The sequence below is a fragment of the Talpa europaea genome, assembly GCF_964194135.1.
Source record: "Talpa europaea genome assembly, chromosome: 1".
NCBI classification, from domain to species: domain Eukaryota; kingdom Metazoa; phylum Chordata; class Mammalia; order Eulipotyphla; family Talpidae; genus Talpa; species Talpa europaea.
Window position 1 is genome coordinate 37792119 of NC_140073.1, and position 25125 is coordinate 37817243.

General features: G+C 36.1%; 1 protein-coding gene across 1 annotated transcript in view; it reads left to right on the plus strand.

Moving 5' to 3' along the window:
* PDE3B (phosphodiesterase 3B) overlaps positions 1-16064 on the plus strand; it is a gene marked incomplete at its 3' end in the record, with an annotated part of 116366 nt that extends 100302 nt beyond the window's left edge. The window contains 9 exon segments of the mRNA XM_084247483.1: positions 732-883; positions 1655-1792; positions 2726-2837; positions 4240-4353; positions 6400-6599; positions 8866-9069; positions 10934-11095; positions 14452-14704; positions 15850-16064. Coding sequence (XP_084103609.1) covers positions 732-883; positions 1655-1792; positions 2726-2837; positions 4240-4353; positions 6400-6599; positions 8866-9069; positions 10934-11095; positions 14452-14704; positions 15850-16064 — 1550 coding nt within the window.
* Between the last annotated feature and the right edge of the window lie 9061 nt (positions 16065-25125).

Below are 25125 nucleotides of genomic sequence, written 5' to 3' on the forward strand. Positions count from 1 at the left end.
GTTTTGACATGTTTTTGAACTTTTCATAAGAGAATCAGAGTACGTACCTTTGTGTCTGGCTTCCTTCACTCAACATTAGATTCCTAAGAATCATCCATGTTATTGCATGTGATCGTTGTTCATTCTCTTTGCTCTGTAGTGTTCTATTGTGTGTATATACTGCAGTTTATTCTGTTGATGGGTTTTGGGAAGGTTTCCTGTGTAGGATATTGCAAACAAAATGAATATGAATGAATGCCATTTAGTTGCTAATGCTACCTCTGTCCCATGTGATTTGGGATAAACATTAATCACATTGGTAGAGAATTTACAATTCATGATATTGTTTTAAATTTTAGGTGTACCTTAATTTCATTCATATGTAACTGCAAATTTAGTTGTCAATTTAAAATTCAATTTCAGATGCTGAAAATTTTTTATATCAAATTGGTTTTTAAAAAGTTCCTATTGTTAGGAACTGATTTTTTTTCTGTTTCTCACTTTTATAAAGAATATGCAGCCATCTCTTTCATCCAGGAATGAGTAAAGCAGGTGAAATGTTTGTGTTGCCTGAACATAAGGTACTGAGGCCAAATAATGCAATACAGCAAGATGCAAAATAACGGTGCATTCCAATTGAACACCTTAGTTCACTTTACCTGAGTATTTTTTACAAATAATTTTCCTTATAAAACTAGCCAAATAGGGAAAGTTTTATTCTTATTTATCACTTTGTTTTACTTTTTTGAAAGGTGATGAAGACAACACCATTTTATCAAGAGAATCATTCAACCTTGCAGAAGCTCAACAAAAAGAAGAAACTGAAAAGAGAGACTGTAGAAAATTGTTTTTGGAAGGTGATAATCACCTAACAGAAGCAACACAGAATGAACAGCAACTGAATGTAAAAGATAAACTTTCAGTGTGATTTTGTTATGTGAAATATATTAGTACTAGTTTTGTGTTCTTTTTGCCTAGAACAAGGTTTTTAATATAATGACATTTTAAAATTTTTACTGAGAAGTCACTATAACACTAAACAACACTTTGGATTAAATATAATTATTTGTAAGCTCATCATTCTACAGCAAAGTATTCATTTTTAAATAAATGCATTTTATAATTTTATAGTAGGTATATTTCTATATTGATATTTTCTTTATTGTTAAAATATGAAGAATATTTGCATAGCCATTAAAAACAATGAAGATGATCTATTTATTTGAAATAGTAATATTTCTTTTGTTCTTAAAGTTTAAAATATAAGTTTCTTAGGGAAAAAACCCACCCATTTCTCTTGGGATCTTATCTTAGTAAAAAATGCCAACATAAGGATATGAGTTTCTTTCTGCTATCCTTGATACTTATAAATTCTAAAATGAAAGTGACATTTTAGATTTGTGTTTTGGAAATGGAGTATTTTTAATTTGTGAAAGAAATACAAAGATTAATAAGTCTTTTGATGCCTAGAAGATATGTTTATAGTTGTATGGAGATACATACTACAAAGAGAATAGGAACTACAGGTTATGTTTGAGAATAACCATTACAGAAAATAGTACTTGTCATTTTATAATATTCAGTTTTAAGTGTTCTCTTAAAAATGTGGATTTAACAATGTTTATAAAAGGCAAGATTAAGTTACTTTGGGTGTTTTTCCCCCCTACTTGTATAGATTGAACAGGAATCACCACTGGACCTGATTTTAATAGAAGATTTTGACTCATTAATAGAAAAGATGAGCAATTGGAATTTTCAAATTTTTGAAGTTGTACAAAAGATGGGGGAAAAGTCAGGAAGGATCCTCAGTCAGGTTTGTTTCTATTCTCTAACATTTATTATAAATTAATTTTTCTTATATCTTGATAAAAAGCAAAATTAAAAAATGTATAATGGTTTAAGTACAAGGTCAACATTGTTCATTGAATTTTTTTCACAAATGACATTTTTAGTAGAAAATTAGAAAAGATAAACCTATATTTAAATTTGAAAAGAGAAACTGACATACATATATGGAGAGAGAGAGATCTATAGACAAAGAATAGTTTATTTGCCTATATTATTGGGATTTAATTTAGCCTGAAGGAGTAATAAAAATTTACTTTTTTATTAAGTCTTGAGATGAAGAAGGACATGAAACATGATCTAACTCTAACTGAAATATATACTTTTTTTTTTCACTTGCCCTCTGTATACTTTATCCTTTTCATGGTAGAAAACTGTAATAACACTTCCATTTATTTCAGAGTTTTCCCTGATGGGTCCACACTACAGCATGGGATTTAAGCTTCCCAACAAGTATCATTCTCATCAATTCCAAAGTATTACTTAATCCATACAGGAACATAAAGATAAATTATATGGAAAGCTTGTAAGTTCATCATTGAGGCCTTGAAGGACAAAAATATGATAATCATGTTCTGACTTCTTTTAACATCTAGGGCTAGAAAAGAATAGAATTCTTATGCCCGCAATAAATTATGGATAAAAAGCTAAAGAGAAGATTGTACAATTTTAAATTTGGGTCATGCTGTGGTAATTATTCTTTGGTTTTCAAAGGTTCTAGAGTGATATCTTCAAGTTTTCTTGTTTTGGAAAAAATTCATTGTGGGGAAGTTTTTAATAAATTATTAAAGATATATAAACAGTTAATAAAATTTCTAAATGCTAACCATAAAAATGTTATACTCAACTATTATTAGGAATTCTGATTTTTAAAGTGAACTTTATTTTAATTGATATTTAGGTCATGTATACGTTGTTTCAAGACACTGGTTTATTGGAAATATTTAAAATTCCCACTTCACAATTCATGAACTATTTTTGTGCATTAGAAAATGGCTATCGAGACATTCCTTGTAAGTATTAATGTCTTAGTATTTATGTTCAAATAATATTGGTTTTGAAATTATTATTTTCCCTTCTGGTAATTCCTTAAACACTTTTAAAATTACATGTTTAGAAAAGTTTTCAACAGGGATTTAAAAATAAAGTCTGTATCAACCTAGAGTTAACTGACTAAACATTTTGGTTTGTATTCTTCAATTTTTTTCTTATATGTTTATTATTTTAATGAATCATAATATTGACTCCTATTTAATCCTGCTTTTTTACTTAATTGTTATGTTTAAAATATTTCTATATTAATAATTATTATTTGAGTACCTTATCTTTTACAATGTTGGCAATACTAAGCCAAAAGTTTCAGAAAATTCTTGACTTTAAAATGTTTACTATTTTGATTTTAAAATGTTTACTATTCGCTGGTGGTATAGGGGTTAAAGACACAGTGCTATCAAGCTGTCCTGCAGCAGGAGTTCAATCCCAGCAGGCCAAAGGAACTAAGGAGCTAACCCACATGGCACAGCAGACTGTGCCTGTCTCACCTGCTGCTCCCCTCAGCAGTGTATTTCAATAGATCTGCCTGTTCTGCTCCCAACTCTGTCTATTGTGAATCCTCTCACCCAATGTCCCCCAACCCCTGCACCTCTGGCCTACACCCCAGTTCTTGTATGCATAAATAAATAAATCTTTTTAAAAAATAAAATGTTTACCTTTTACCCATTGCATTTTTTAACTATGTCCCCACGTACAGAATTTTTTTTTTTAATAGAGGCATGTTTATTTATTTATTTATTTGTTTGTTTGTTTGTTTTGTTTATACATGCACTGGGTACAGTCAGAAGCACGGGAGGGTGAGAGAATTCACCAGAGCCAGAGCGGGGAGCAGAGCAGGGAGAAGGACCGAAGTACACTGCTGAGGGGAGCAGCGGGCGGCAGGAGAGGTCTGCGCGCCATGTGGGACCCTCCTCCGGTGGCCGGGGAGCAGCTGGGGATCGAACTGGCGCCACAGAGGCCGCGGGCAGCTTCGCAACCCAGCGCTCAAACGCTGCGCCACCAGGGAGGCCCTGTACAGAATTTTTAATGGCTATTTGATTTTATGATAAAATTTAATTTTATTTCTTATTAGCAAAAGATAGTTTTCCTTTTGTGAACACAGTCTAAGTTTCCCTCCATATGGACACATTTTAGGAAAATTTTATAAATAGCCAATTATTCTTAAATTGGCATAACCCTTTGCTAATGATTCTTTTTTGTTTTTGCTAATGATTCTTAACATAATTTTTTTTTAAATAATAAATTTTATTTTTATATTCCCCCATACAATTGCAAACGCCCCATTCTGACCCCAATCCCTCCCTTCCCGCCCCCCACCCCCCGATTCTTAACATAATTTTTAAAACATTTTGGTGATTTTAGATCACAATCGTATACATGCCACAGATGTCCTTCATGCAGTTTGGTATCTGACAACACGGCCAATTCCTGGCTTACAGCAGATCCACAATGATCAAGGAACAGGAAATGAAACAGGTACTACCTTCTATGCCTAAAATCTTTTAATTACTTGATAAGGAATAATAGCTTTTTTATTTCATTACCTCTCTTCTTTTAAAATTTTAATTAGTGACCTTTGGTACATCTAAAGAATTGTTTAGATTTTTATTCATAATAACAACACGCAAATTAGGAAATCTACCCATTTCAAGAACTAGGTTAAGATCCAACATTGCTAGGCCCACCATGTTTCTTTTTTTTGTCCCTGAATATCCTGACTATCATAATGAGCTCTTTAATATTTCTTTCAGTTCTTGGTTTTTCATTTTAGCTCCGTAATGTAAATTTAAAATATATGACATTCTCAATGAAATATGTTTAAAAAGCTCACATAAGTATTTAAATGATGATATTAAAGAAAAAAAACTTTGTTAACACTCCAGTTTCACCTCCAAAGAAGTTAATCCTCATCACCAATTCATACAAATAGAATGACCTAAAACATTTATGGTATTCTTATTCTAGCTTATAAAAAGGGAGAAATAGTCCCAGACAGAATTTTCAGCTATAAATGTCTGAAAAATATTACCATACTAATCAGCGTAAATGTCATAGACTAAGCCACTGTTTTATCTTCTTGGTAGTTATGTCTAAAACACTGCCATTATTGGCTTGATGAATTTAAATTACGTCTCTTGTTTATTTTTGGTTGCCATCCATATTTACTGTTTGCTAGTGTTTTTCATTTCTGCTAATTTATATTGGTGGAAACCCGAGGAATATATGTGGGAATGGAATATTTTTCTTTTTCCTTCTGGCTTATTTCACTAAGCTTAATCCCTTCGAGCTCCATCCATGTTGCTGCAAATGGCATGAGTTTTTCTTTTTTGATTGCTGAATAGTATTCCGTTTGTGTATATGTACCACACGTTTTTGACCTGTCCTCTATATTTGGGCGTTTGGATGGTTTTCAACCCTCATTTATTATAAATAGTGCTGCATTAAACATAAAGATGCAGGTATTGTTTTGAATTCATGTTTTTGTGTTCTTTGGGTTGATCCCTTCACTAGTGTTTATAAAAGCCAATATGTCAAAAAAGGGATGGCAAATATTGAGTGAAGTGAGTTATAATGAAAATCATTTTGGACTTTGACAAATTAGGGCATTATTCCTTGATTCCTCTGATGAACACAATCTATAAAATTTTGTATCTCTTTAGCTTGTAGCTTTTTTTTTATATACTTAAATTATGTTTTTTTTTCTCTTATACTTTCAGATACTTTTAACAAAAATAATACAGTGACCATATAAATAAAGCTACCAAAATACAAAAAAAAAAAAGAGTAAGAAATGGTTAAGACATTAGGATGCCAAAAGCACAGTGCTGATAGTGAAAAGTATTGTTTCTAATTAGAGGATAATGAATTATGTTGACTGAAACATTACTCACTTTTCTATGCCTTTTCATTTTTCAGTTTTTCTTTCATTCTTTTGTAAAGGGCTTTGTGGAAAGAAAAATAAGGGAAAGAGTGGTTATAGTCAGGGTTACAAATGAAACAATCTTTCTTGAATACACTGAAAAGTTTAGTTTGTTAATATATTAAAACCCTACATCTGTTTTAATGAATTTTTTTTTGTGTGTGGGACCCTCGCCGGCGGCCGGGGAATGACGGTGCTGCAGAGGCTGCGGGCAGCCTCAACCGCTGTGCCACCAGGGGAGGCCCTGTTTTAATGAAATTTTATTCTCTAGATGGTTTCTTCCTGTCAGTTCTTATACCCTGCCATTATATCCAAACCTTAAATAACAAATGTTTAGAAATCAGAGATTTAAAAAAATTATCATTTGCCTGAGTTAGAGTCATGAGAATCATGTCCTATAAAGTAAGCAGTCTTGACTTTGCTCATGTTTGACATGGTTCTTCTCTGTCAGCATGTATGTTGGAAATAATATACGTTAAGTCCATGCTTATAGTCTATTTCTTAGGTGAGCCAACAAATAAGTTAATCTTATGGGGAATCCCCTCCTTGCCCCATTGTGAGGAAGTTATATGTAATGCTGGTTTAATTTGCTTGTTCCTCAGATTCTGATGATAGAATTAACCCTGAGCGAATTGCCTACATTTCTTCAAGGAGCTGCTCTATTCCAGATGAGAGCTACGGTTGCCTCTCTTCAAACATTCCTGCATTAGAATTGATGGCTTTATATGTGGCAGCAGCCATGCATGATTATGATCACCCAGGGCGGACAAATGCATTTCTGGTGGCAACAAATGCCCCTCAGGTAAGAAATAATATCAGAAAATATAGTGATTCTGAAATCATACAACCACTCTGTATATCCTGTTGTAAGCCACTCCTCAACTGAGTCATATGAAGATTTCATCTACATCACAATAATTGGATAACACATGGCATTGACACGTGTGCTAAATAATTACCAGAAAAATTGTCAACTAGAAAATAACCTGTTGATGAAAGAATAATTCAATATTTTCTGAAATTCTAGAGTCCTTGCTTTCAGTACTTTTGCCTTTGATCAGATTGCTAAGACTGAATAGATGTAAGACTTACTCTTCCTTCTGGCAGGAACCTTAGTATGATCTAGTCAGACTAATGATAATGATTAAGAATTATTATTTTTGTCATTGTCCACTTTTCCCCATAAGACATACCGTAATACTCTTAGCTCTGAATAAATTTGTATATGTAAGCATTCCTGTACTACCAAATTTCTTTTTTTTTTTTTTCTATCCAGTACAGTTTGTAAGATGCAATATCCCTTTTAAGGTCATAATTTGCTTAAGAGGCAGAAGTTTTTAACAGATGAATACTATAATTATAATAGCTTTAAACACAAGAACTTAGAAATACTTGATTTTGAGTAGAATTTAGTGTGGTTGTAGATGTTTGTTTAGGGTGGTGATTCCTGAAATGTCATCTTTATATGTCTAATGTATGCCCTACAAAGACTACAATGAATCAGTCTTCTTCTCTGTTACACTATGTTTAAACTTCAGGTCTGATTCTTTTTTCTTCTATAGCCATTTTGTCTTTATTCCCCCCACCCTCATTTCTTTTTCTTTTACATACTCTAAAATATAGAATACAGGAGAGGGGCCTCCCTGGTGGCGCAGGGGTTAAAGTATCAATGCTATAAAGTTATAAGCCAGCCACTGCAGCATGAGTTCGATCCCCAGCAGCCAGGTAGCTAAGGAGCTAACCTGCATGGCACAGCAGATCTCTCCTGTCATCGCCTGCTGCTCCCCTTAGATCTGCCTAGACCTAAGTTCTTATGTGCATAAATAATTAAAAATTAATCTTTAACAAAATAAAATATAGGAGATAGATTCTCTAACCAACAAAGGTGTAGGATTGAGGGAAAAAATGGGCAAAGAGAGAGAAGAGAAATAGAATCAAAGGACTAGAAAGAAAACAGGAAGAACAGGGAGTGATGGTATAGAAATATTATTTTCTAATTAAAGTTCTTTATCCCTCTATGTTGCCATTGAATGTTAAGAGATTCTCAGCTATGCAAAGATCCTAAAAACCATGTTTTATTCATCCTATCTCTGAAAGTTGCCTAAAAATGTGGGGTTTTTTGTTTTTTTGTTTTTTGTTTTTTGTGGGACCCTTGCCGGTGGCCGGGGATAGAACTGGCGCTGCAGAGGCTGCGGGCAGCCTCGCAACCTAGCGCTCGATCGCTGCACCACCAGGGGAGGCCCTAAAAATATGTTTTAATAAAACAAGGATAGTAACTAACAAATAATCTTGAAAGATATGGGATTACCAGAAATTTCAAAACTCAGAACTTCAGGGTGAAGGAATCCCAAGACAGCTGTGTATCAAGACTATTTCTTTACGGAAAAGCATCTTTTTATTCTTATTGTTATTGCTAGCTGCTTTGCTTTCTGTAGCACTTGCTTTACTACTTCTGATTTTTTCAAAATGAGCATTTTTTTTCTAAGTGGAAATCACTTGAACCAGAGAATTTGTGTTTTCACACGTTTCACCCTTATTTCTTACTCCCATGTGCTTTGTTGGAATGGGAGTACAAACTATGACCTTTCAGACACCTAGGTGTCTGACTCACCTTGAACAGTATTCCTGCTTCCCTCTTCTTCATGCACTACTACTCCGGACTCCATATACTGGCTAAAGTGCAGAAATGTATCCCTAAACCTATTCTATATTCCTCATGACTATTATTAACAGAAGCTTTATCTGAGTTTTACTGAATTAGTAAACCTTAAATATTAACTTTATCATCTCTTGGGATGCAGCATAGTGCCTACAAAGAGGATGAACTTTGGACACAGATGATCCTTTCATTTCCTGGCTGTGGATGTTGGAGAAGTGTAGTTATCCTCTTTGCACTTAAAAATCTCATTTATAAAATTATTACCACCCTTCTTTGCAGGTATTAAAATATCTGGCAAAATATCTGGCTTTAGTAGGTGCTCATTGATTGTATTCCAGCCTGATCCTAACTCTGTTCGTTGTTGAAGTTTTTAATTTTGAGATGCCTATCTCATTTTTCTTATTTTTAGGCAGTTTTATACAACGACAGATCTGTTCTGGAAAATCATCATGCTGCGTCAGCTTGGAACCTGTATCTTTCTCGCCCAGAATACCACTTCCTTCTTAATCTTGATCATGTGGAATTCAAGCGCTTTCGTTTTTTAGTCATTGAAGCAATCCTTGCCACAGATCTTAAAAAGCATTTTGACTTCCTTGCTGAATTCAATGCTAAGGTTTGTTATGCAAACTGTTTTAAAAAATGTAAATTATTTTTTCAGTGTTACTGATAAAAGGCAAATGTTTTTAATGTTAATTTAATGTTAACTCAGAAAGTTATAATCTCCGATGTAAGACAATATGTAACAATATTTAAAAAAAAATTTTTATTATGGTAACATGTCCTAAATTGCTCTTGTTTGCTGCATGTCCTGACACATCAACCTATAATGTTGACCTTCCTTCACAGAGTGAAAACCAATTAATTATGTCAAAAGCCGTTAGGGGCATATTTGAGAAAATGTGCACAGTGCCAAGTATGGAATTATAAGAAATTAAAGATGTTTTCTATGAAACCAGTTATGCCTACTCTGCCATATCTGGCACAGTTCATGTTCGTGATGCTTTAACTGGTGGTATGAAGAGAAGTATGCTTTCCTCTTCTATTTGAGAATAATACACATTGAACAACTATGTTTTGGATTGCGCACATGTACAGTCACTGTGCTAGTAAAAAATAAGGAAAGAACAGGGCAAAATCCCTGCTCTCAGACAGCTCACATTCACTACGGAATCGAGAATCGCTGCCCTTGTGTGACTGTGGTATTGACGGGACTGTGTTACATCACTCAGACATTGGGGGTGAAAAAATAAAGAACTACTCTTTAGTTTCCTAAATGAAAGATGCCCCCTTCTTTTGCCAGCAGGAAGTTGTTTTGTCTTGATTATATTTGTGACCTAAAGGAAGTAGGTAGACTTCAGGGCAGAGAAACAGGTAACAAAGGGGTACTAGTTTCAATGCCCTGGAAAGAGATGCGAGCTATGTTGTTATTATGATATTAACATAATGCTTATTAAAATCAGCAAGAAATCACCATGCCTTTTAAATTATTCCAGAGTTGTAAAGCTCTGTTACCATTAACTTTAATATAAATTCATTTATGTGCTTACATTAGAGTTACAGAAGTTTTTACAGATGAAAGTTGTCCAACCCAATAGTTTTGAATCTGTGTGTTCCACACACTTCAATTCTGTAGTCTCTCAGGGAAATACCATCAGACTGGGGCTCTAGAAGTCCAACAGTTTCAATCAGAAGAGTTCTCCTTTTAGGTGTTCTCTACAGTGATGTTCTATATAAATTTTCCTTAGACAGAAAGGTTTGGTGTCAAAAAGACTACCTCCACATTAAAAGTTCAAAAGACATTGATCTGGTCACTTCACTTCATTTTTTATAAGAGGAAATTTGAGCTCCTGAATGGCATAATAATTTGCTGAATTAATAATGATAATTATCTTTTATTTAAATGACAATGTCATTTAGCACTAATTTAGCATTTACTGTTAACTCTGGGGCATTTCTCATTATTAATCTCATGATAATATGGCTAGATTAGCATTACTTTTTCTATTTATTGATAGTTAGACTAAAAGATTATTTTTCCAGTGTTACCAATCATTCTGAATCAGGATTTAAAACCATAAGGATCGACACCTAAGACTTGTGTTTTACCTTTAACGGCTATAACCAGCCTCTCCTTAGATCCTTAAGTATTCTTTCCTACGGTAGAAATTGGTTTTTATTTGATTTGATATTTTCCACACTGTTTTGCATATATACTTATATATGTTACATACACACGCAAATTATAATTCTCTGTGGTAATCACAAATATTGAAATGTATGGTTTCTTATCTTTTCTAGTACTCTGCTTCAAAGGAAAATTTAACCCATAAATGCCCATTTTATGGCACAAACTGATTAATGAAAGCATTTACTGAAATTTCCTCCTATCATTTTGATAGTAAACAGTATTTTTTAACTTGGTTTTAAAAAAGTCCTTTGCTCTCAGAACCTAACTCAATTCTGTTTTTCCAAAATAGGCCAATGATGTAAATAGTAATGGTATAGAATGGAATAATGAAAATGACCGCCTCTTAGTGTGCCAGGTGTGCATCAAACTGGCAGATATAAATGGCCCAGCAAAAGCTCGTGACTTGCATTTGAAATGGACAGAAGGCATTGTCAATGAATTTTATGAGCAGGTAAACTGAAACATGAGTTTGGTGGAATTGACACTACTCTTTAGGATTTAGATAGCTTTGTTATGTTTGAAATATGAGTTACTTTGATCAAAAAGGTTAGAAATTCTTGTATTTGTTCTGGTCTTTGTATTTCCTAAACTCATTTTGCCTTTGCTACTGAAATTTTAAAACAGCAAGAAATAACTGCCCATCTCAAGTGGGATGAATGTTCTTGAGTTAGAGGTAAGAATAGCATACATAATGATTCCCTTTCAACCCTGAGAGCCTATAACCTAGGATAATTTATTTCCAAATGAAGTAGTTTTTAATTCATTCAGAGTATGCTTAGTTTATATTTAAAGAATAGCAGTTTCAACTGTTACTGAAAGAATGCCTTAGAAACATCAACAACTTAATAAAAGTATGGCAGAGAAAAATTGAGGACTAGAAATGTAGTACTCTATAGTTTTCAAGGATTCAGATAGAGCAACATACAATTTTCTCATGTTTTAAAATCTTGGCCTTAGACACACTACAGGGGGTTGGGGGTAGGAGCGATTATGATCAAAATAAGGGGGGTGGGAATTGTATGGGGACTATAACCAAGATGAAAAAGCATACATTGTGCAAAAATGAAAAATGATGTAAAATATATATATAAAATAAAAAAATATACATAAAAATAAAATATTAAAAAAATAAAATCTTGGCTTTACTGCATTGCAGAATATGCAATGCATATTGGGGGGTCCAAGTTTGAGGCTCTCTACAATATAGAAGTATACTGATTTCTCCACAAGCCTATCAGTTCATTATTTCCAAAATATCAAATATATCTTTTTGGCTTTGGAATTGTATTCCTTGGATATCCTTATTCAGGAATAATCAAGGAATGATCTAATGAGGAATGATCAAGTAAAACCTTGTGACAGAACTGTTTTTACTTTGAGTTGCTACTCCAGTAGGAGTAATTAAGTGAGTTCATGAGCCATGCATGCTAAATCCATTATACCTATCACCCCAGACTGTCCTGAATGACTAGTAGTTATGCAATATTTGTCACCCTCTACCTAAGCTAAACATCCCAAAACATACTAGTATATACTCTGCTACCTATAAGTTACAAAATACCATATAGTTTAATTAAGGAAATGAGTGTTCAAGATCAATATTTTATTATTGTGACACAGTGCAATGGAATTATAGGTAATTTTTAGGTAATAGTTATAAATATTTAATTTGTAGATTGCAAGATATAGTCTACATTTCCCATCCTCATTCTCAAAGATAATTGAAGCCTGCCTCAGAGTTCTCCAGTGGACTTCATGTTCAAAATTTTGTATTAAGGAAAATTAACCATTGTTATACTATCTGTACAAACAGAGGAAATAAAAAAGTAGTAATGTATGATTGCCAATTTTAGAAAATCTACTGATTTGTAAAATAACATTAGAAAAGTTCATTTAGACCCAATTTATAATGTAATACTTTGAAATATATAAATTAATGTGTATTAAATAAGCCTGAGATTGAATCCTGGCTCTTCTTCCTTACCAGCAATTAGACATTGAGCAAGTTACTTAACCTCTCTGTGCTTCCTTTCACTTGTTAGTATAATAGGTATGATGATGGTACTTACCTCATAAGGTTGCTGTGAAGGCTAAGAAGATATGCAATTTCAGGGCCTCCCCTGGTGGCGCAGCGGTTGAGCGCTGGGCTGTGGCTGCCCGCAGCCTCTGCAGCGCCAGTTCATTCCCCGGCCGCCGGTGAGGATCCCACAAAAAAAAAACAACAAAAAAGAATATATGCAATTTCAGACTGTTTCATTTAATCTTTCTAGGTTTCATATGTCAAAGGAGAAAAATGTCATCAAAGACCCTACCAGGATGGCCCATGACAGTTGAATGTATTAATCTGTTCGTATTTGAAAGTCCTAGTCACTGCTCATCAGAGCTATTAAACTTCCTTCAGATATGAATACAAAATTCTATTCTTCCCTTATTTTTTCTTTCTTTTTGTTATCCTAATTAAACTATCTTTATTATTTTTTTAAAAAGATTTGTTTTTATTTATTTATGCATAGAAAAACTGGTGTGTAGACCAGAGGTGGTGAGGAGGTGAGAGAATTCACCAGAGACAGAGTGGGGAGCAGAACAGGTGAATCTACTGAAATACGTTGCTGAGGGGAGCAGCGGACAAGACAGGAGAGGTCTGCTACACCGTGTGGATAGCTCCCTGGCTGGAGTTCGAACTCAAACTGCATTGGCTGGTGATAGCTTGATAGCACTCAGATTTTAACCCCTATGCCACCAGGGAGGCCCCCCCTTAAACTATTTTCATACCCCTCTGGCCAGTTAAGTGTCATAGAACAGACTTCAACAGGGGAATAAAAAAACTTTTATGAAGTTGTAGAGCAATTGTTTTTGTTTTTGTTTTTTTTCTCTTTTTGAAAAATGATAGTCTTCTTCCTCATAAAAGAAAAAGTCATAGATTTTTAATCATGGATAGACAGTTAATCACTGGGACCATTTCTAGTTTCCTTGGAGCTGTGTCAGCTCATCACAGATGGACACTGCTTGCCTGCAGACTTTGCACATCGTGGGATATCATCCCCAAGGCATTGGAACACTGGGAACTTGGGGACTGTGCAGCCCCGTGCTAAACACTTACATAATGTTGCTTCTCATTCTCAGCAACCCTGTAAGGTAGATTATTCAAATTTTAAACATTCATTGGGTGAAGTGCTTGCTCAATACCACAGGGGTAAACAGGTGACAAAAGTAGGTTTTAAAACCACACCTGATGTGAAATGATTCTCCAGAACCCTAGAGCCACAGTGACAGAATATCGGGGCAGGGAGTGGAGGCTCTGGGCCCAGAATCCTCACTTCAGAAAGTATTAATATATGGGTTTTCTGATTTGGATCCCTTAACGGGTCCTGCAAAAAGGAGGGGATTAGAAAAAAAATTGCAAAACTCAAATTTGTACATTTGAGGTACAACTACAACACCAAAGTATTTCCATTATACCATCTCTCCCAGAAGAGGATATTTGACATTATAGAATGTTTCAGGTAGTTAGTAAATATGTTTATATTTATTTTAAAAGATGTATTTCTCTCTCAACAGAATATCAACCATTATGGGTTGACTGGTGGGAAGAGTGTGAGAATAAAGTCTTCCTTAGGATTTCACAAATATTAGAGAAATTCTTACAGTTGAAATGATAAAATAATTAGATTCATTAATGCTTCTCTGTAACCTAATGTAGACAGTGCTTTTTTAAAAATGTCAAGAATTTTAAAGCAAAGCTATTAAAGGTTGTTACGGTTGTTTTTTCAGCAGTCAAAAATGTACTTTTCTTTCTAAAATGATCAGGGAGATGAAGAAGCAAATCTTGGTCTACCCATCAGTCCCTTCATGGATCGTTCTTCTCCTCAACTGGCAAAACTCCAAGAATCGTTTATCACCCACATAGTGGGACCCCTGTGTAACTCCTATGATGCTGCTGGTTTGCTACCTGGGCAGTGGATAGAAGCAGAAGAGGATGATGATACTGAAAGTTGTTTCGATGAAGAAGATGGTGAAGAGTTAGATACAGATGAAGAAATAGAAGATAACCTAAGTCCTAGTAAGAATATAGGGAAACCATGACTTCTTTAATGTTGTTAAGGTTCATTTAATGTGGATTTGGATCTTTTATATCTAAAGGTATTCAGTGGTCATACCTTGAGTAAAGTAACTATTCTAAATAGCACCATGCTAATGCCATCACACAAGCGTTCTTAGTTAAAGCAGCATCTTTACCTGTGCATGCATGATGAAAAGCAGTCAGCACCTCTGAATGTATATGAGGCAGGAGAGTCCTAGTGGCTAGCCTTCACCTCTCCTCTCCTCACACCACCCTCTCACCGACCCACCAGATAGCCGAAGAGCACGTCTTCTGAAGCAGTAGCCTGATAATCTGCCCTTCACCTACATTTAGGCAAAAGGTCAATATAAGTGGGAAGGAGGAAAATATACACTGACCCTAAGAGGAGAACCAAGTTTTGTGGCATTATGAATTTGAATTACCCAATTGTAAGGACACTTTTCTATATAAGGCAGTAAGTATAAGAGAAAGAAAAACTTTTGTCACCTTTGTAAGTGTAAATTGAATCAGTTATTTACTCTTTTAAATAGAATTTAAATTACATCTAATTTTTTGTTTTGTTTTGTTTTCCAAGCTTGCTGTAAATCAGAGCAGATAACTTACCAAAAACCTACCCCTTCCCTACCATGCTGTGTTCAGGATTAGCAGAGTGAAGAGTAATCTTAGGTGACTGCCATCAGAGTGTCAATTTAGGAAAGTTGACTGGCTTCTAAAAATTATTTATGGTCACTAGACTGTTGACAATTGCGATGAATTCAATACATTAAAAATATTTGTTTTTAACTGTGCATTATTAATCATTTGACATTTCAATACTATCCTCCCCTCTCTTCCACTCTCAGTATTTCACCCTAATCCCCTTCTCTGCTTTATTTTCACCCGTAATAGTGAACACCATCTAGCATACTTACGTTTCATTTTTGTATTTGATTGCCTAGGTCTCTCCCACTGGAACGTGAGCTCCATACTGCAGGAATTATTTTTATCTTACTGTTTACTACTATAACCCCAGTGCTCAGAATCGTGCTTGGGATATACTAGGCACTTAGATACTTGTTGAGTGAATGAATAAATAAATGAATCATATTACAATGATTGGAATATATTTGTTTTACATTTCACAGAACCACAAAGGCGGAAAAGTAGACGGCGAATATTTTGTCAGCTAATGCATCACCTCACAGAAAACCACAAGATATGGAAGGAGATCATAGAAGAAGAAGAAAAATGTAAAACTGACGGGACTAAACTGCAGGTGGAAAATTCTTCCTTACCTCAGGCAGATGAGATTCAGGTCATTGAAGAAGCCGATGAAGAGGAAGAGAGACAGTCGGAATAGAGGACAGGGCGGGCTGGAGAAGCCCCAGGGCGGAATTTAGCGTCAGAAACCCTCGCCTAGTGTTCACCGCTCGACGTTCAGCTGACCATTCCTATATGACCGAGCCTTAATGCTGGGAGAGGATCCTCGCTGTGCTGGCCTTTCCCCTACTACTGTGCACTTTCACCACATGGACTCGAAGATTATTTGTAGAACTTGACTTCAGTTGACTCACGTTGAAAAGCCCTCACTTACTGCCGTCACTGGTGTATACATATTTTGTCACGATACCGCTTTGCTGGGTAGTAAGCTTTTCAGGAGGGGTAGCCATAGCTGAAAGCTCAAGTGACTGACTTCAGATTCCAGAGTGGCCAAAACTTTTTGTTTTCATGAAACAGATTCATATTGTATATTTCCAAATGTGTCTTTTGTCTTTGAATGTCTGTGGGGGGAAAAAAATAAGTCTGTGCCTATCTCAAAAGGAATCCAGTGTTGCCTTTCTGAGGGATCTGTTCAATGCAATACACTGTTTAGTGCTGTCCTCCCAGGTGGGTTTATCCATGAAGGACTGAGTGACCTTTGTTATATTTAACAAAATCCAGGTGCATCAATTTCTGATGCTTTTTACTGTTATGTATTATCTACTATGTTGTGTTTGATTTCTTTTCAGAGTATTCAGGTTTGTCATGGATATCAGAAGTCTGAATTCCAGCCTTACTGACTTTATATTTTATGGTTGAATTTTAAACTGTTTGGGTTTAACAATGAAGGGTTTCATTCTTTAGTCAAAACTTCTTATTTTTACTCTTGCTCAGGATTAGTATTTTTAACCTTAGTTTAATACAAACACAGCATAGATTTGTCATAGATTTGTCATAAGAAAAAATTTTGTCCTAATATTGATGTTGACCTCTTAAGAAATGAACATTATTTTCTCTCTTCCTAGATAGATTTGGGATTCATTAAAGCCAAAGGAAAGGAGATGCCTGTCTTTTGCCTTAACGCAAAATCAAATAAAACTAATCCTATTAAGATAAAGAATAAAAAAAATAGTGTGAGCTCTAAAGGACACATGCATTGAATAAATAATTGGAATGTGTGCTTATCTTTAGATCCTTATCTTAGTTCTCATAGGTAAGTTATTGTAAAACTGATGTTCATCAATCTATTAATTACCTTCTGTCTCAAGCTACATGACAGAAATGACCTATGACTACTTTTTGAGCCCATCTGCAAATCTAATTTCTAAGGCCAAGTAAATAGTGGGAATACTTAATAAATTTTATATAACAAATCTAAATATTTTGGTAAATCATTTCACCCAAAAGCATCTTACTAAATAAACACATTAAGGTAATGCAAAGAAAGTTGATCATATTTACAATGTCTTTAGGGTTCAGATATGTAACATATTTACAAAAAATATTTGAACTATAAAGAACAGCTAAAATTGAAAATGGTAAGACTGAGTTTCCATTATTGTTGAAATATTTATTATATCTTATATGTTGGATTTGTGCAGCTTTTGTAGACAGTGAAATAAATTTTCAAAGTTACTCCTTTAAAGTATGATGTCAGCAGGTACTTTCTTACCTGTCAGCAACTTCTTACCTACCTAAAGAATTTGGCTTATCTGAAACATATCAATTACAGATCTATTCAAGTATTAGAAGTTTTGATCCTGCATAATATTTAATGAATCACCAAGTTTTATTTATTAGACAATGTTAAATGCTGATTTCCTTCCTGCTTTTGCTACTATTGCCACATCATTTGTAAACTGGTCCCACATGACTAATAAAATTTTAACTAATTTATTTAGTCTGCACAAATAATGCGTATATCCTGTGCTTCTATTTCTCTAGGTCACTATTTGCATCCTGTATAAGTACTCAGCTATTGCTTTCTCTCCTGCAAAATACAAATAGGTATAGGTGTATAAATTCACATATGTATGTGTATGCATCAAATTTCCATACTTTTATTAAAGTTTTGTATTGGGGTTATTTAGTGTGTATTTTCTCAAAAGGAGCATGCTTTAATTCCTTTAAAGATACTATTACTGAGAACTCATTTTAAAATAACCCTTCAATTATTTAAGCTTTACTAAATAATTGACATACAGTAAAATATCCCAAACACTAAAGTATCCTTGCTGAAACTTAAATTCATAAATTGTAAGAAAGGAGCATGAGGACACGTTAAGTATATATAAATGCTATTAGATGGAATCTTATGCACACTGCTGTAAACCAGATTGTTTTTGGTTATTATTAAGTAATATTTTATTATAATAATTTTCATCATGAATTTGCTGTTTTAAGTCATTACCCTTAAATACATTGTAGGACTAAATGATTATTTCTGCCATTGCTTAGTCAGAAATTTACCCTCTTCCTAGATTGCATCAACTCAGATGCATCATCTTATACAAACTTCATACACACACAAAAAAATGGACAGTGCTCACTCTGGTTTCTTTAGTTTCCAGACTAATCTGATTGGCTCTAGAGGGCGTTCGAGAGAGCAATTGGCATGTAGAGCAAGGAGGAACAGCTTAGAGGCAGGTGACTTTTATGCTGAGAACTGAAGGATTACAAGATAGCTCGGAGATGACTGCCTGGGGAGGGAAAAGATCAGTATGTGTAGAGACCAGGGGAAGAGATAGATGCCACAGTCTCCACACTGAAGGAGCCAAAGGAGATTAGTAGTGACTGGAACAGAGAACAGGAGGAAGTGGTAGAGAATGGTGAGAGTGAAGGATTTGCAAAGAAAGTATCACATGGGCCTCCCTAAGTGGTGCAGGTGGTTGAGTGCAGCCCTGTGAAACTGTACACAGCCTCTGCAGTACGGGTTCTATCCCCAGCCAGGGAGCTACCCACATGGCTCAGCAGACCTCTCCGGTCTCACCTGATGCTCCCCTCAGCGGTGTATTTCGGTTAGTCTGCCTGTTCTGCTCCCTGCTCTGTCTCTGGCGAATCCTCTCATCCTCCCGCATATCTAGCCTGTACCCCAGTTCTTGTATGCATAAATAAATCTTAAAAAAAAAAGAAAGCATCACATGCCACTTAATTTTTATTCCTAAAGGAAATGGGGAACAATTGAATTTTAATCCAGAAGCGATGTTCACATTTTAAGAGGATCATACAAATAACATACTATGTGCTCACTTTAGGTAGCACAAATTGGAATGATGCAGAGAGGTTAGTATGTCCCCTGCGTAAGGAGAACATGCAAATTCATAAAGCATCCCATCTCTTCTGGATGGAAATGGAGATTATGCTAAGCAAAATAGATCAAAATCAGAAAGACAAATACTGGATGATTTTACTCATGTGGCATATAAAGAAATATAAGCAAAGAACATAAACAAAACAGACCAAAAAAATCCAAAACAAATCCTTGAACTCTGACTGCAGAACTGAAGCTGCCAGAAAGTGTGGGAATGTCAATGGACTATGGTAGAGGACTATGCCTTGGTGGTGGGTGTGGTGTGATAATGTGTTGCAGAGGCGTGACCCTGTGCTGTGACACATATAGTATTGTAAACCTATAGTATCTCAACAAACATAATTTTTAAAAAGTAGTATGTTAAATGGAGGATTAGGCATAGTAAGACCTCAGGGCAAATAGCTACTGACATACTCATTGGTAGGTCTTTTTCACTCTCTTATGTCACCGTAGTATCACCATGTGACCCATCTGACTTCTCTAAAATTTTCTAAATGCTTTCTAAAATATTCAAGCACATACAGGTACCTGATGATCCATGTGTTGGAAGGGTGGGTGCATTCATACATGGGAAGCAAAGGCAGTCGGTGTCAAACAATGATTTAATGTTTCATGGGATAGCCATGTTAACAGAACAATCCATTTCTGACTGTCTCCTGCAGGCAGAGAAAGGGCATTCAGATGCCTCCATGCCCCAGCTCCCCACAGGCAGAGCAGGTCCCCTGGAGGTCCCCCACAGCGGGGTGGGGGGGGGAAACTTCAGCGATCCTGGTGGCTGAGGGATGGCTCGCTAAAGGGCAGGAGTCCCTTGCTCATTTCCACCCAGGGGTGCTGCTTGAGGCTCTCTAGGGTGCTGCGTCTCCGGGGGTCCAGTGCCAGAATTTTGCTGAGCAGGTCGCGGCACTGGACCGAGAGGTAGAAGGGCGGGTACAGGAGCCCGTCCAGGACGTGCTGCCTGATCTCCGCGACGCTGGTCCCCTTGAAGGGCAGTGTCCCGGTGACCATCTGGTCGTGCACGACGCCCAGGCACCACACGTCCACCCTGGGGCCGATGTACCACTGGTGGAGCGAGAGCTCCGGGGCCCTGTACTCTGCACGGCCGCAGTAGGTGCTCAGCGTGTCGTTGAAGCACCGCATGCTGAGCCCGAAGTCCGCCAGCTTTATGTGCTGCTCTCGGTCCAGCAGAACGTTCTCCGGCTTCGCATTCCAGTGGGCGATGCCTTGGGCATGGCAGTAGCTGAGGGCCGAGAGGATCTGCCTAAATATCTGGCAGGCCTCGCTCTCAGGGAGGCGCTCCCGCTAGCTCAGGTAGGCCTGCAGGTCGCCCCTCTCTGTACTTCATCACGAGCTGCAGCTCCTCCCTGGTGTCCACCACCTGGAATAATAGCTCGATGGTGTTCGGGTGGTGAAGCGCCTGCAGTCACCCCACCTCATGAGCCAGGAGCCGGAGGTCGCGCAGTTTGGCCTTCGGGATGGTTTTGATGGCCACCTCCGAGCCCGTGATCGCAAGCAGCGCCAGCCTCACCTTGGCGTGGGCGCCTCCCGCAGCGTCCCGAGCGCCAGGTAGGATTTTACTGGACGTCCCTGGGGAGTGCGACGCTTAAGCATAGCGAGTATGGATTTGGACTGTGCTGACTACACTCACAGCCCTGACTGTGCTCACAGCCCTTGCTACCTTGCTAACAACTAACTCTCCTACGATATTAACAAATGTACTATTAATCTAATTTTAATAGTACTCAAAAAGTATTCACTAAGCTCACTAAATACTAGCAGTGCTAACTTAACTACCAGCAATACTAACTTCACTAACCTTACTAGTAATACTAATACTGAGTAACTACACAAAAAATAAATGAAAATACACAAACAAAAAATTAGAAATGAGATAAAAATGTAAAAATATGATAAAAACAAACCAGTTACAAACTAACCACTAAATATAAGAATAAAACATACAACAACAAATAGAACAAACAACAGAACAAACAACTAGAAACTAAAAACTAAAAAAAAAAAAAAAACAACAACAACAAAGGGGAAAAAAGAAACAATGAAACAACAACAGTAAGGAAAATGGGGGAGTGCACACAAAAAAGAAAAATCAAAAAACTAAAAACTGAAATAAAAAAATTAAAATAAGAAAAAAACAAAAATTAAAAAATATAAGCAAATAATAAAACAATAAAGGAAAATAAAAAACAAAGAAATAAAAAGAAAAATAGAAAAAATATAAGCAAATAAAAAAACAATAAAGGAAAATAAGAAAAAAACAACAAAATGAAAATAAGATAAAATAAATAGCTAAAACAAATAACTAAATAAGTAAGAAAATAAATAAACCAAAAGAAAACCAAATACAGTAAAACACGAATCTCTCTCTCTCTCTGTCCGAGTCCACAGGTCACTATCCCAAAGCTTTCTGGCTCCTAAGGACACAGCAGCAGTCCGGGCAGGGCTTATATAGGCTCTGCGGGTGCCATCACAGTGGCTCTTTATGAAGTCAGAGGCAGAGGCCACAGCCATGGGCAGAGAGAAATCCCAGTGGTTTTTCAGCTTTAAAAAAAAAAGCTCCTGCCAAGAGGTGTGTTTATAGGACTTACTAGAGATTGACAATACCTAGGATAGACTGTAAAGCAACAGGAAAGAGAATGGACTCCATATTTAAGAGACTCAATTTGTACTAGAGAATAACTGGGTATGGTGGTGAGAAAGAGATGATGGTGACTTTCAGATTTTTGACTTATACAACCGTCAGTATCATTTACTGAGACAGGGTATACCAGAGAAGGAGATTTTGTATGTGGATGGAGAGTGAGGGGTGTATATATATCTCACCTTAAATGCCATTGATCTCTCTGAAGGGCCCTGACCGATAAAAAGCACCAAATACAAGGAACAATCATAAGTGAGAACAGCAGAAATATATAGACTCTGCACTGCATTTTCCAAAACAATATAACTAGGTATGAAATATTTAAGGAAATATGGAGTGGCAAAAAGTGAGCAAGCAGTAAGAAATAATAAAACATCACCAGGAAGGAATAACTATAAGGCTGATAATAAACTTATTATCAACAATGGAAGCCAGAAGATACTACATTATCTTTTAAGTTCTGAGAGGAAAAAACTGTCCACTTACAGTTAATCAGTACAACTACGGAAAATGAGGGTAAAATACATTTTTAGATAAACAGTGAGCTGCTCCCATCAGTAAATGTATCTTAACAGAATTGTTAATGCAGTGCTTCTAAAGTTTGCTTATAATGTGCATATAAATAATTTGGTGATCTGGTTAAAATGCATATTGTGTTTACTAGGTCTTGAGTAGGTTGCAAGAGTCTAGTTCTTAAAAAGTAGGTCCCTTAAGGGTGAGACTTTCTTAACAGCTCTCAGGTGGCATAATACTGATAGTGACCTGTTAACCATTCTTAAAAATATTAACAGAGTAATTAAGCTACTTAGGGGTCTTGTATCATTTAGGAAAAATATTACAATACTGACATTAGTAAAAATAAATATGAAAATAAATATGCTTTTAAAATGGGCAGGGAATCTGAACAGACTTTTTTTTCCAAAGGCATATAGATGGTTAATAGGTACATAAAAAGGTGCTTAGCATGACTAATCAACTGGGAATAAACCACAATGAGGTATTATTTCACACATGTTAGAATGAATGTCTGTTATCAAAAACACAAGAAATAAGTTTTGACAAGGACGTAGAGAAAAGAGAACCTATGTTTACTGTTGGTAGGAATGTAAACTAGTACGGGCCACTGTGGAAAATATGAAGGTTCCTCAAAAACTTAAATATTAATTACCATATGACCCGGCAATTCCATTTCTGGGCATTTATTTGAAGACAGCAACACCAACTCAAAAAGATATGTATATTCCTATGTTCACTGCAGCATTATTCTCAATAGCCAAAGCATGGAAACAAACTGTCATTTGCTAGATGCATTGATAAATAAAACACAGTATCTGCAGCCAATGGAATACTGTTCAGACATTTTAAAAAAAAGGAAACCTATGCCAAGTTAAGTCAGAGAAAGACAAAAACTGTATGGCCTCCCTGGTGACCTAGAAATTAAGTATCATCACTACAGCCTGAGTTCAATCCCCGGCCAGGGACCTAACCCACATATGGTGCAGCAGAACTCTCCTGTCTCAACCACTGCTCCCCTTAGCACTGTATTTCAGCACACCTACCTGTTGTGATCCCCACTCTGTCTCTGATGTATTCTCTTCCCCCTCTCTTCTCTACCCCCCCCCCAACTCTGGCCTATACCCCAGTTCTTCTATGCATAAATAAATAAGTCTTTAAAAAAAAAACTGACCTGGCTAGCACCTGACCTAAGGCTTCCAAGGGCCTGAACTGTGAAAAAACAAGCTTCTGTTGTGTATTTTATGTATACATACATAGGTATATTTTATGTACACATACAAAGGTATATTTGCTATACAGATGTACATATTTATTTTTATATATGATACAGAACATAGGAAAAACAGAATAAGAAAATAAGGACATATAAGACAAAACAAAAATCTCAACAAACACAAGCTACAACAAAACTAAGACAAAACTGGTGTAATTGTTTAAGGGGAAAAAAGTTCAAATATTAGTATTAGGAATGAGAAAGGTATAGATTAGGATGACAAAAGCTGCTTAACAATTTTATTCTAATAAACTCAAAAACTTAGACAAAGGGAAAACTCCCAGAAAAACATAAATTACCAAAAATCAATCAAAAAGTTAGAAAACCAAAGTAAGATTATAAACAGTAAAGAAATTATATCGGTTAAAAATCTTCCCATAAAAAAATCCAACCAGGTCAAGATGCTCTTACTAGAAAATTATACAAACTCAAGGAACTGAATATATCCATTTTATACAAAATATTCCTGCTTATATACAAGGATGGAATACCATCTGACCCAATCTACAAGCTGTTATTTTGATATTGAACCTGAGTATAAGAAAAAATTACAGACCAATCTCATTCCTAACTGTAGGGTAAGGTTAAAAAGTGTCAGGCTTTTCTGCCCTCCCACCATCAGGATAGATGACGGAATCCTGCGGTCCTGAATGCATGCCTGATGGCGGGCACCTGGAGTAGGGTGTGGGCATAGGTAGATGAGATTCACCTGGGCTGAGACTGGGCTTTTAGGGGCGGCGTCACGAGGACGCCAGCAGAAGCAGAGAAGCAGAAGAGAAGGAACAGGAGAGCAGAGAAGCAGAACCGTGAGAGAACGCTGGAGAGCCCAGACAGAGTGAAGACTTGCTGGGGGCTGGGAGGCCTGCCAGCGTCCAGGCCCCCCAGTACCCCTGCCTGCTTGTACCTGGTAAATCCCAATAAAAGCCTGCAGAAGCCACTGAGGACTCTGATTCTTCCTTTACCGGGTCTGCTGGATCAGAAAACCTACTCAGTGCCCCTTCCTGCCCTTACACTAACTCAGATGCAAAATTCCTAGATCAAATCTGCAAGTTAGTTTTATCCAAGGAATGCAAGGGTGAACTACCATTGGAAATTGATGAAAGTAATTAAACATTAGCCAATTAAATGGGGGGGAAAGGATGATAATATCAGTAGATGTAATAAATGATGTCACCCTTCCATCATTTAAAAGAGAAAGAAAACTGGAAGGGAAATGAGGGAGGAAGATAAAGAGGCAAACCTAGAATAAGAAGAATTTTAAGTTTTGGGGTACAAGCAAAACCAAAGTAGAGTAAAGGTCATTTAATGATGAAACGTTAGAATCGTTTCTTTAAGCAGACAAGAATGCTATCACTTCATTAGCAGTCTGGGGGCTCTCACCAGAGTATTAAGAAAAATAAAAGCCA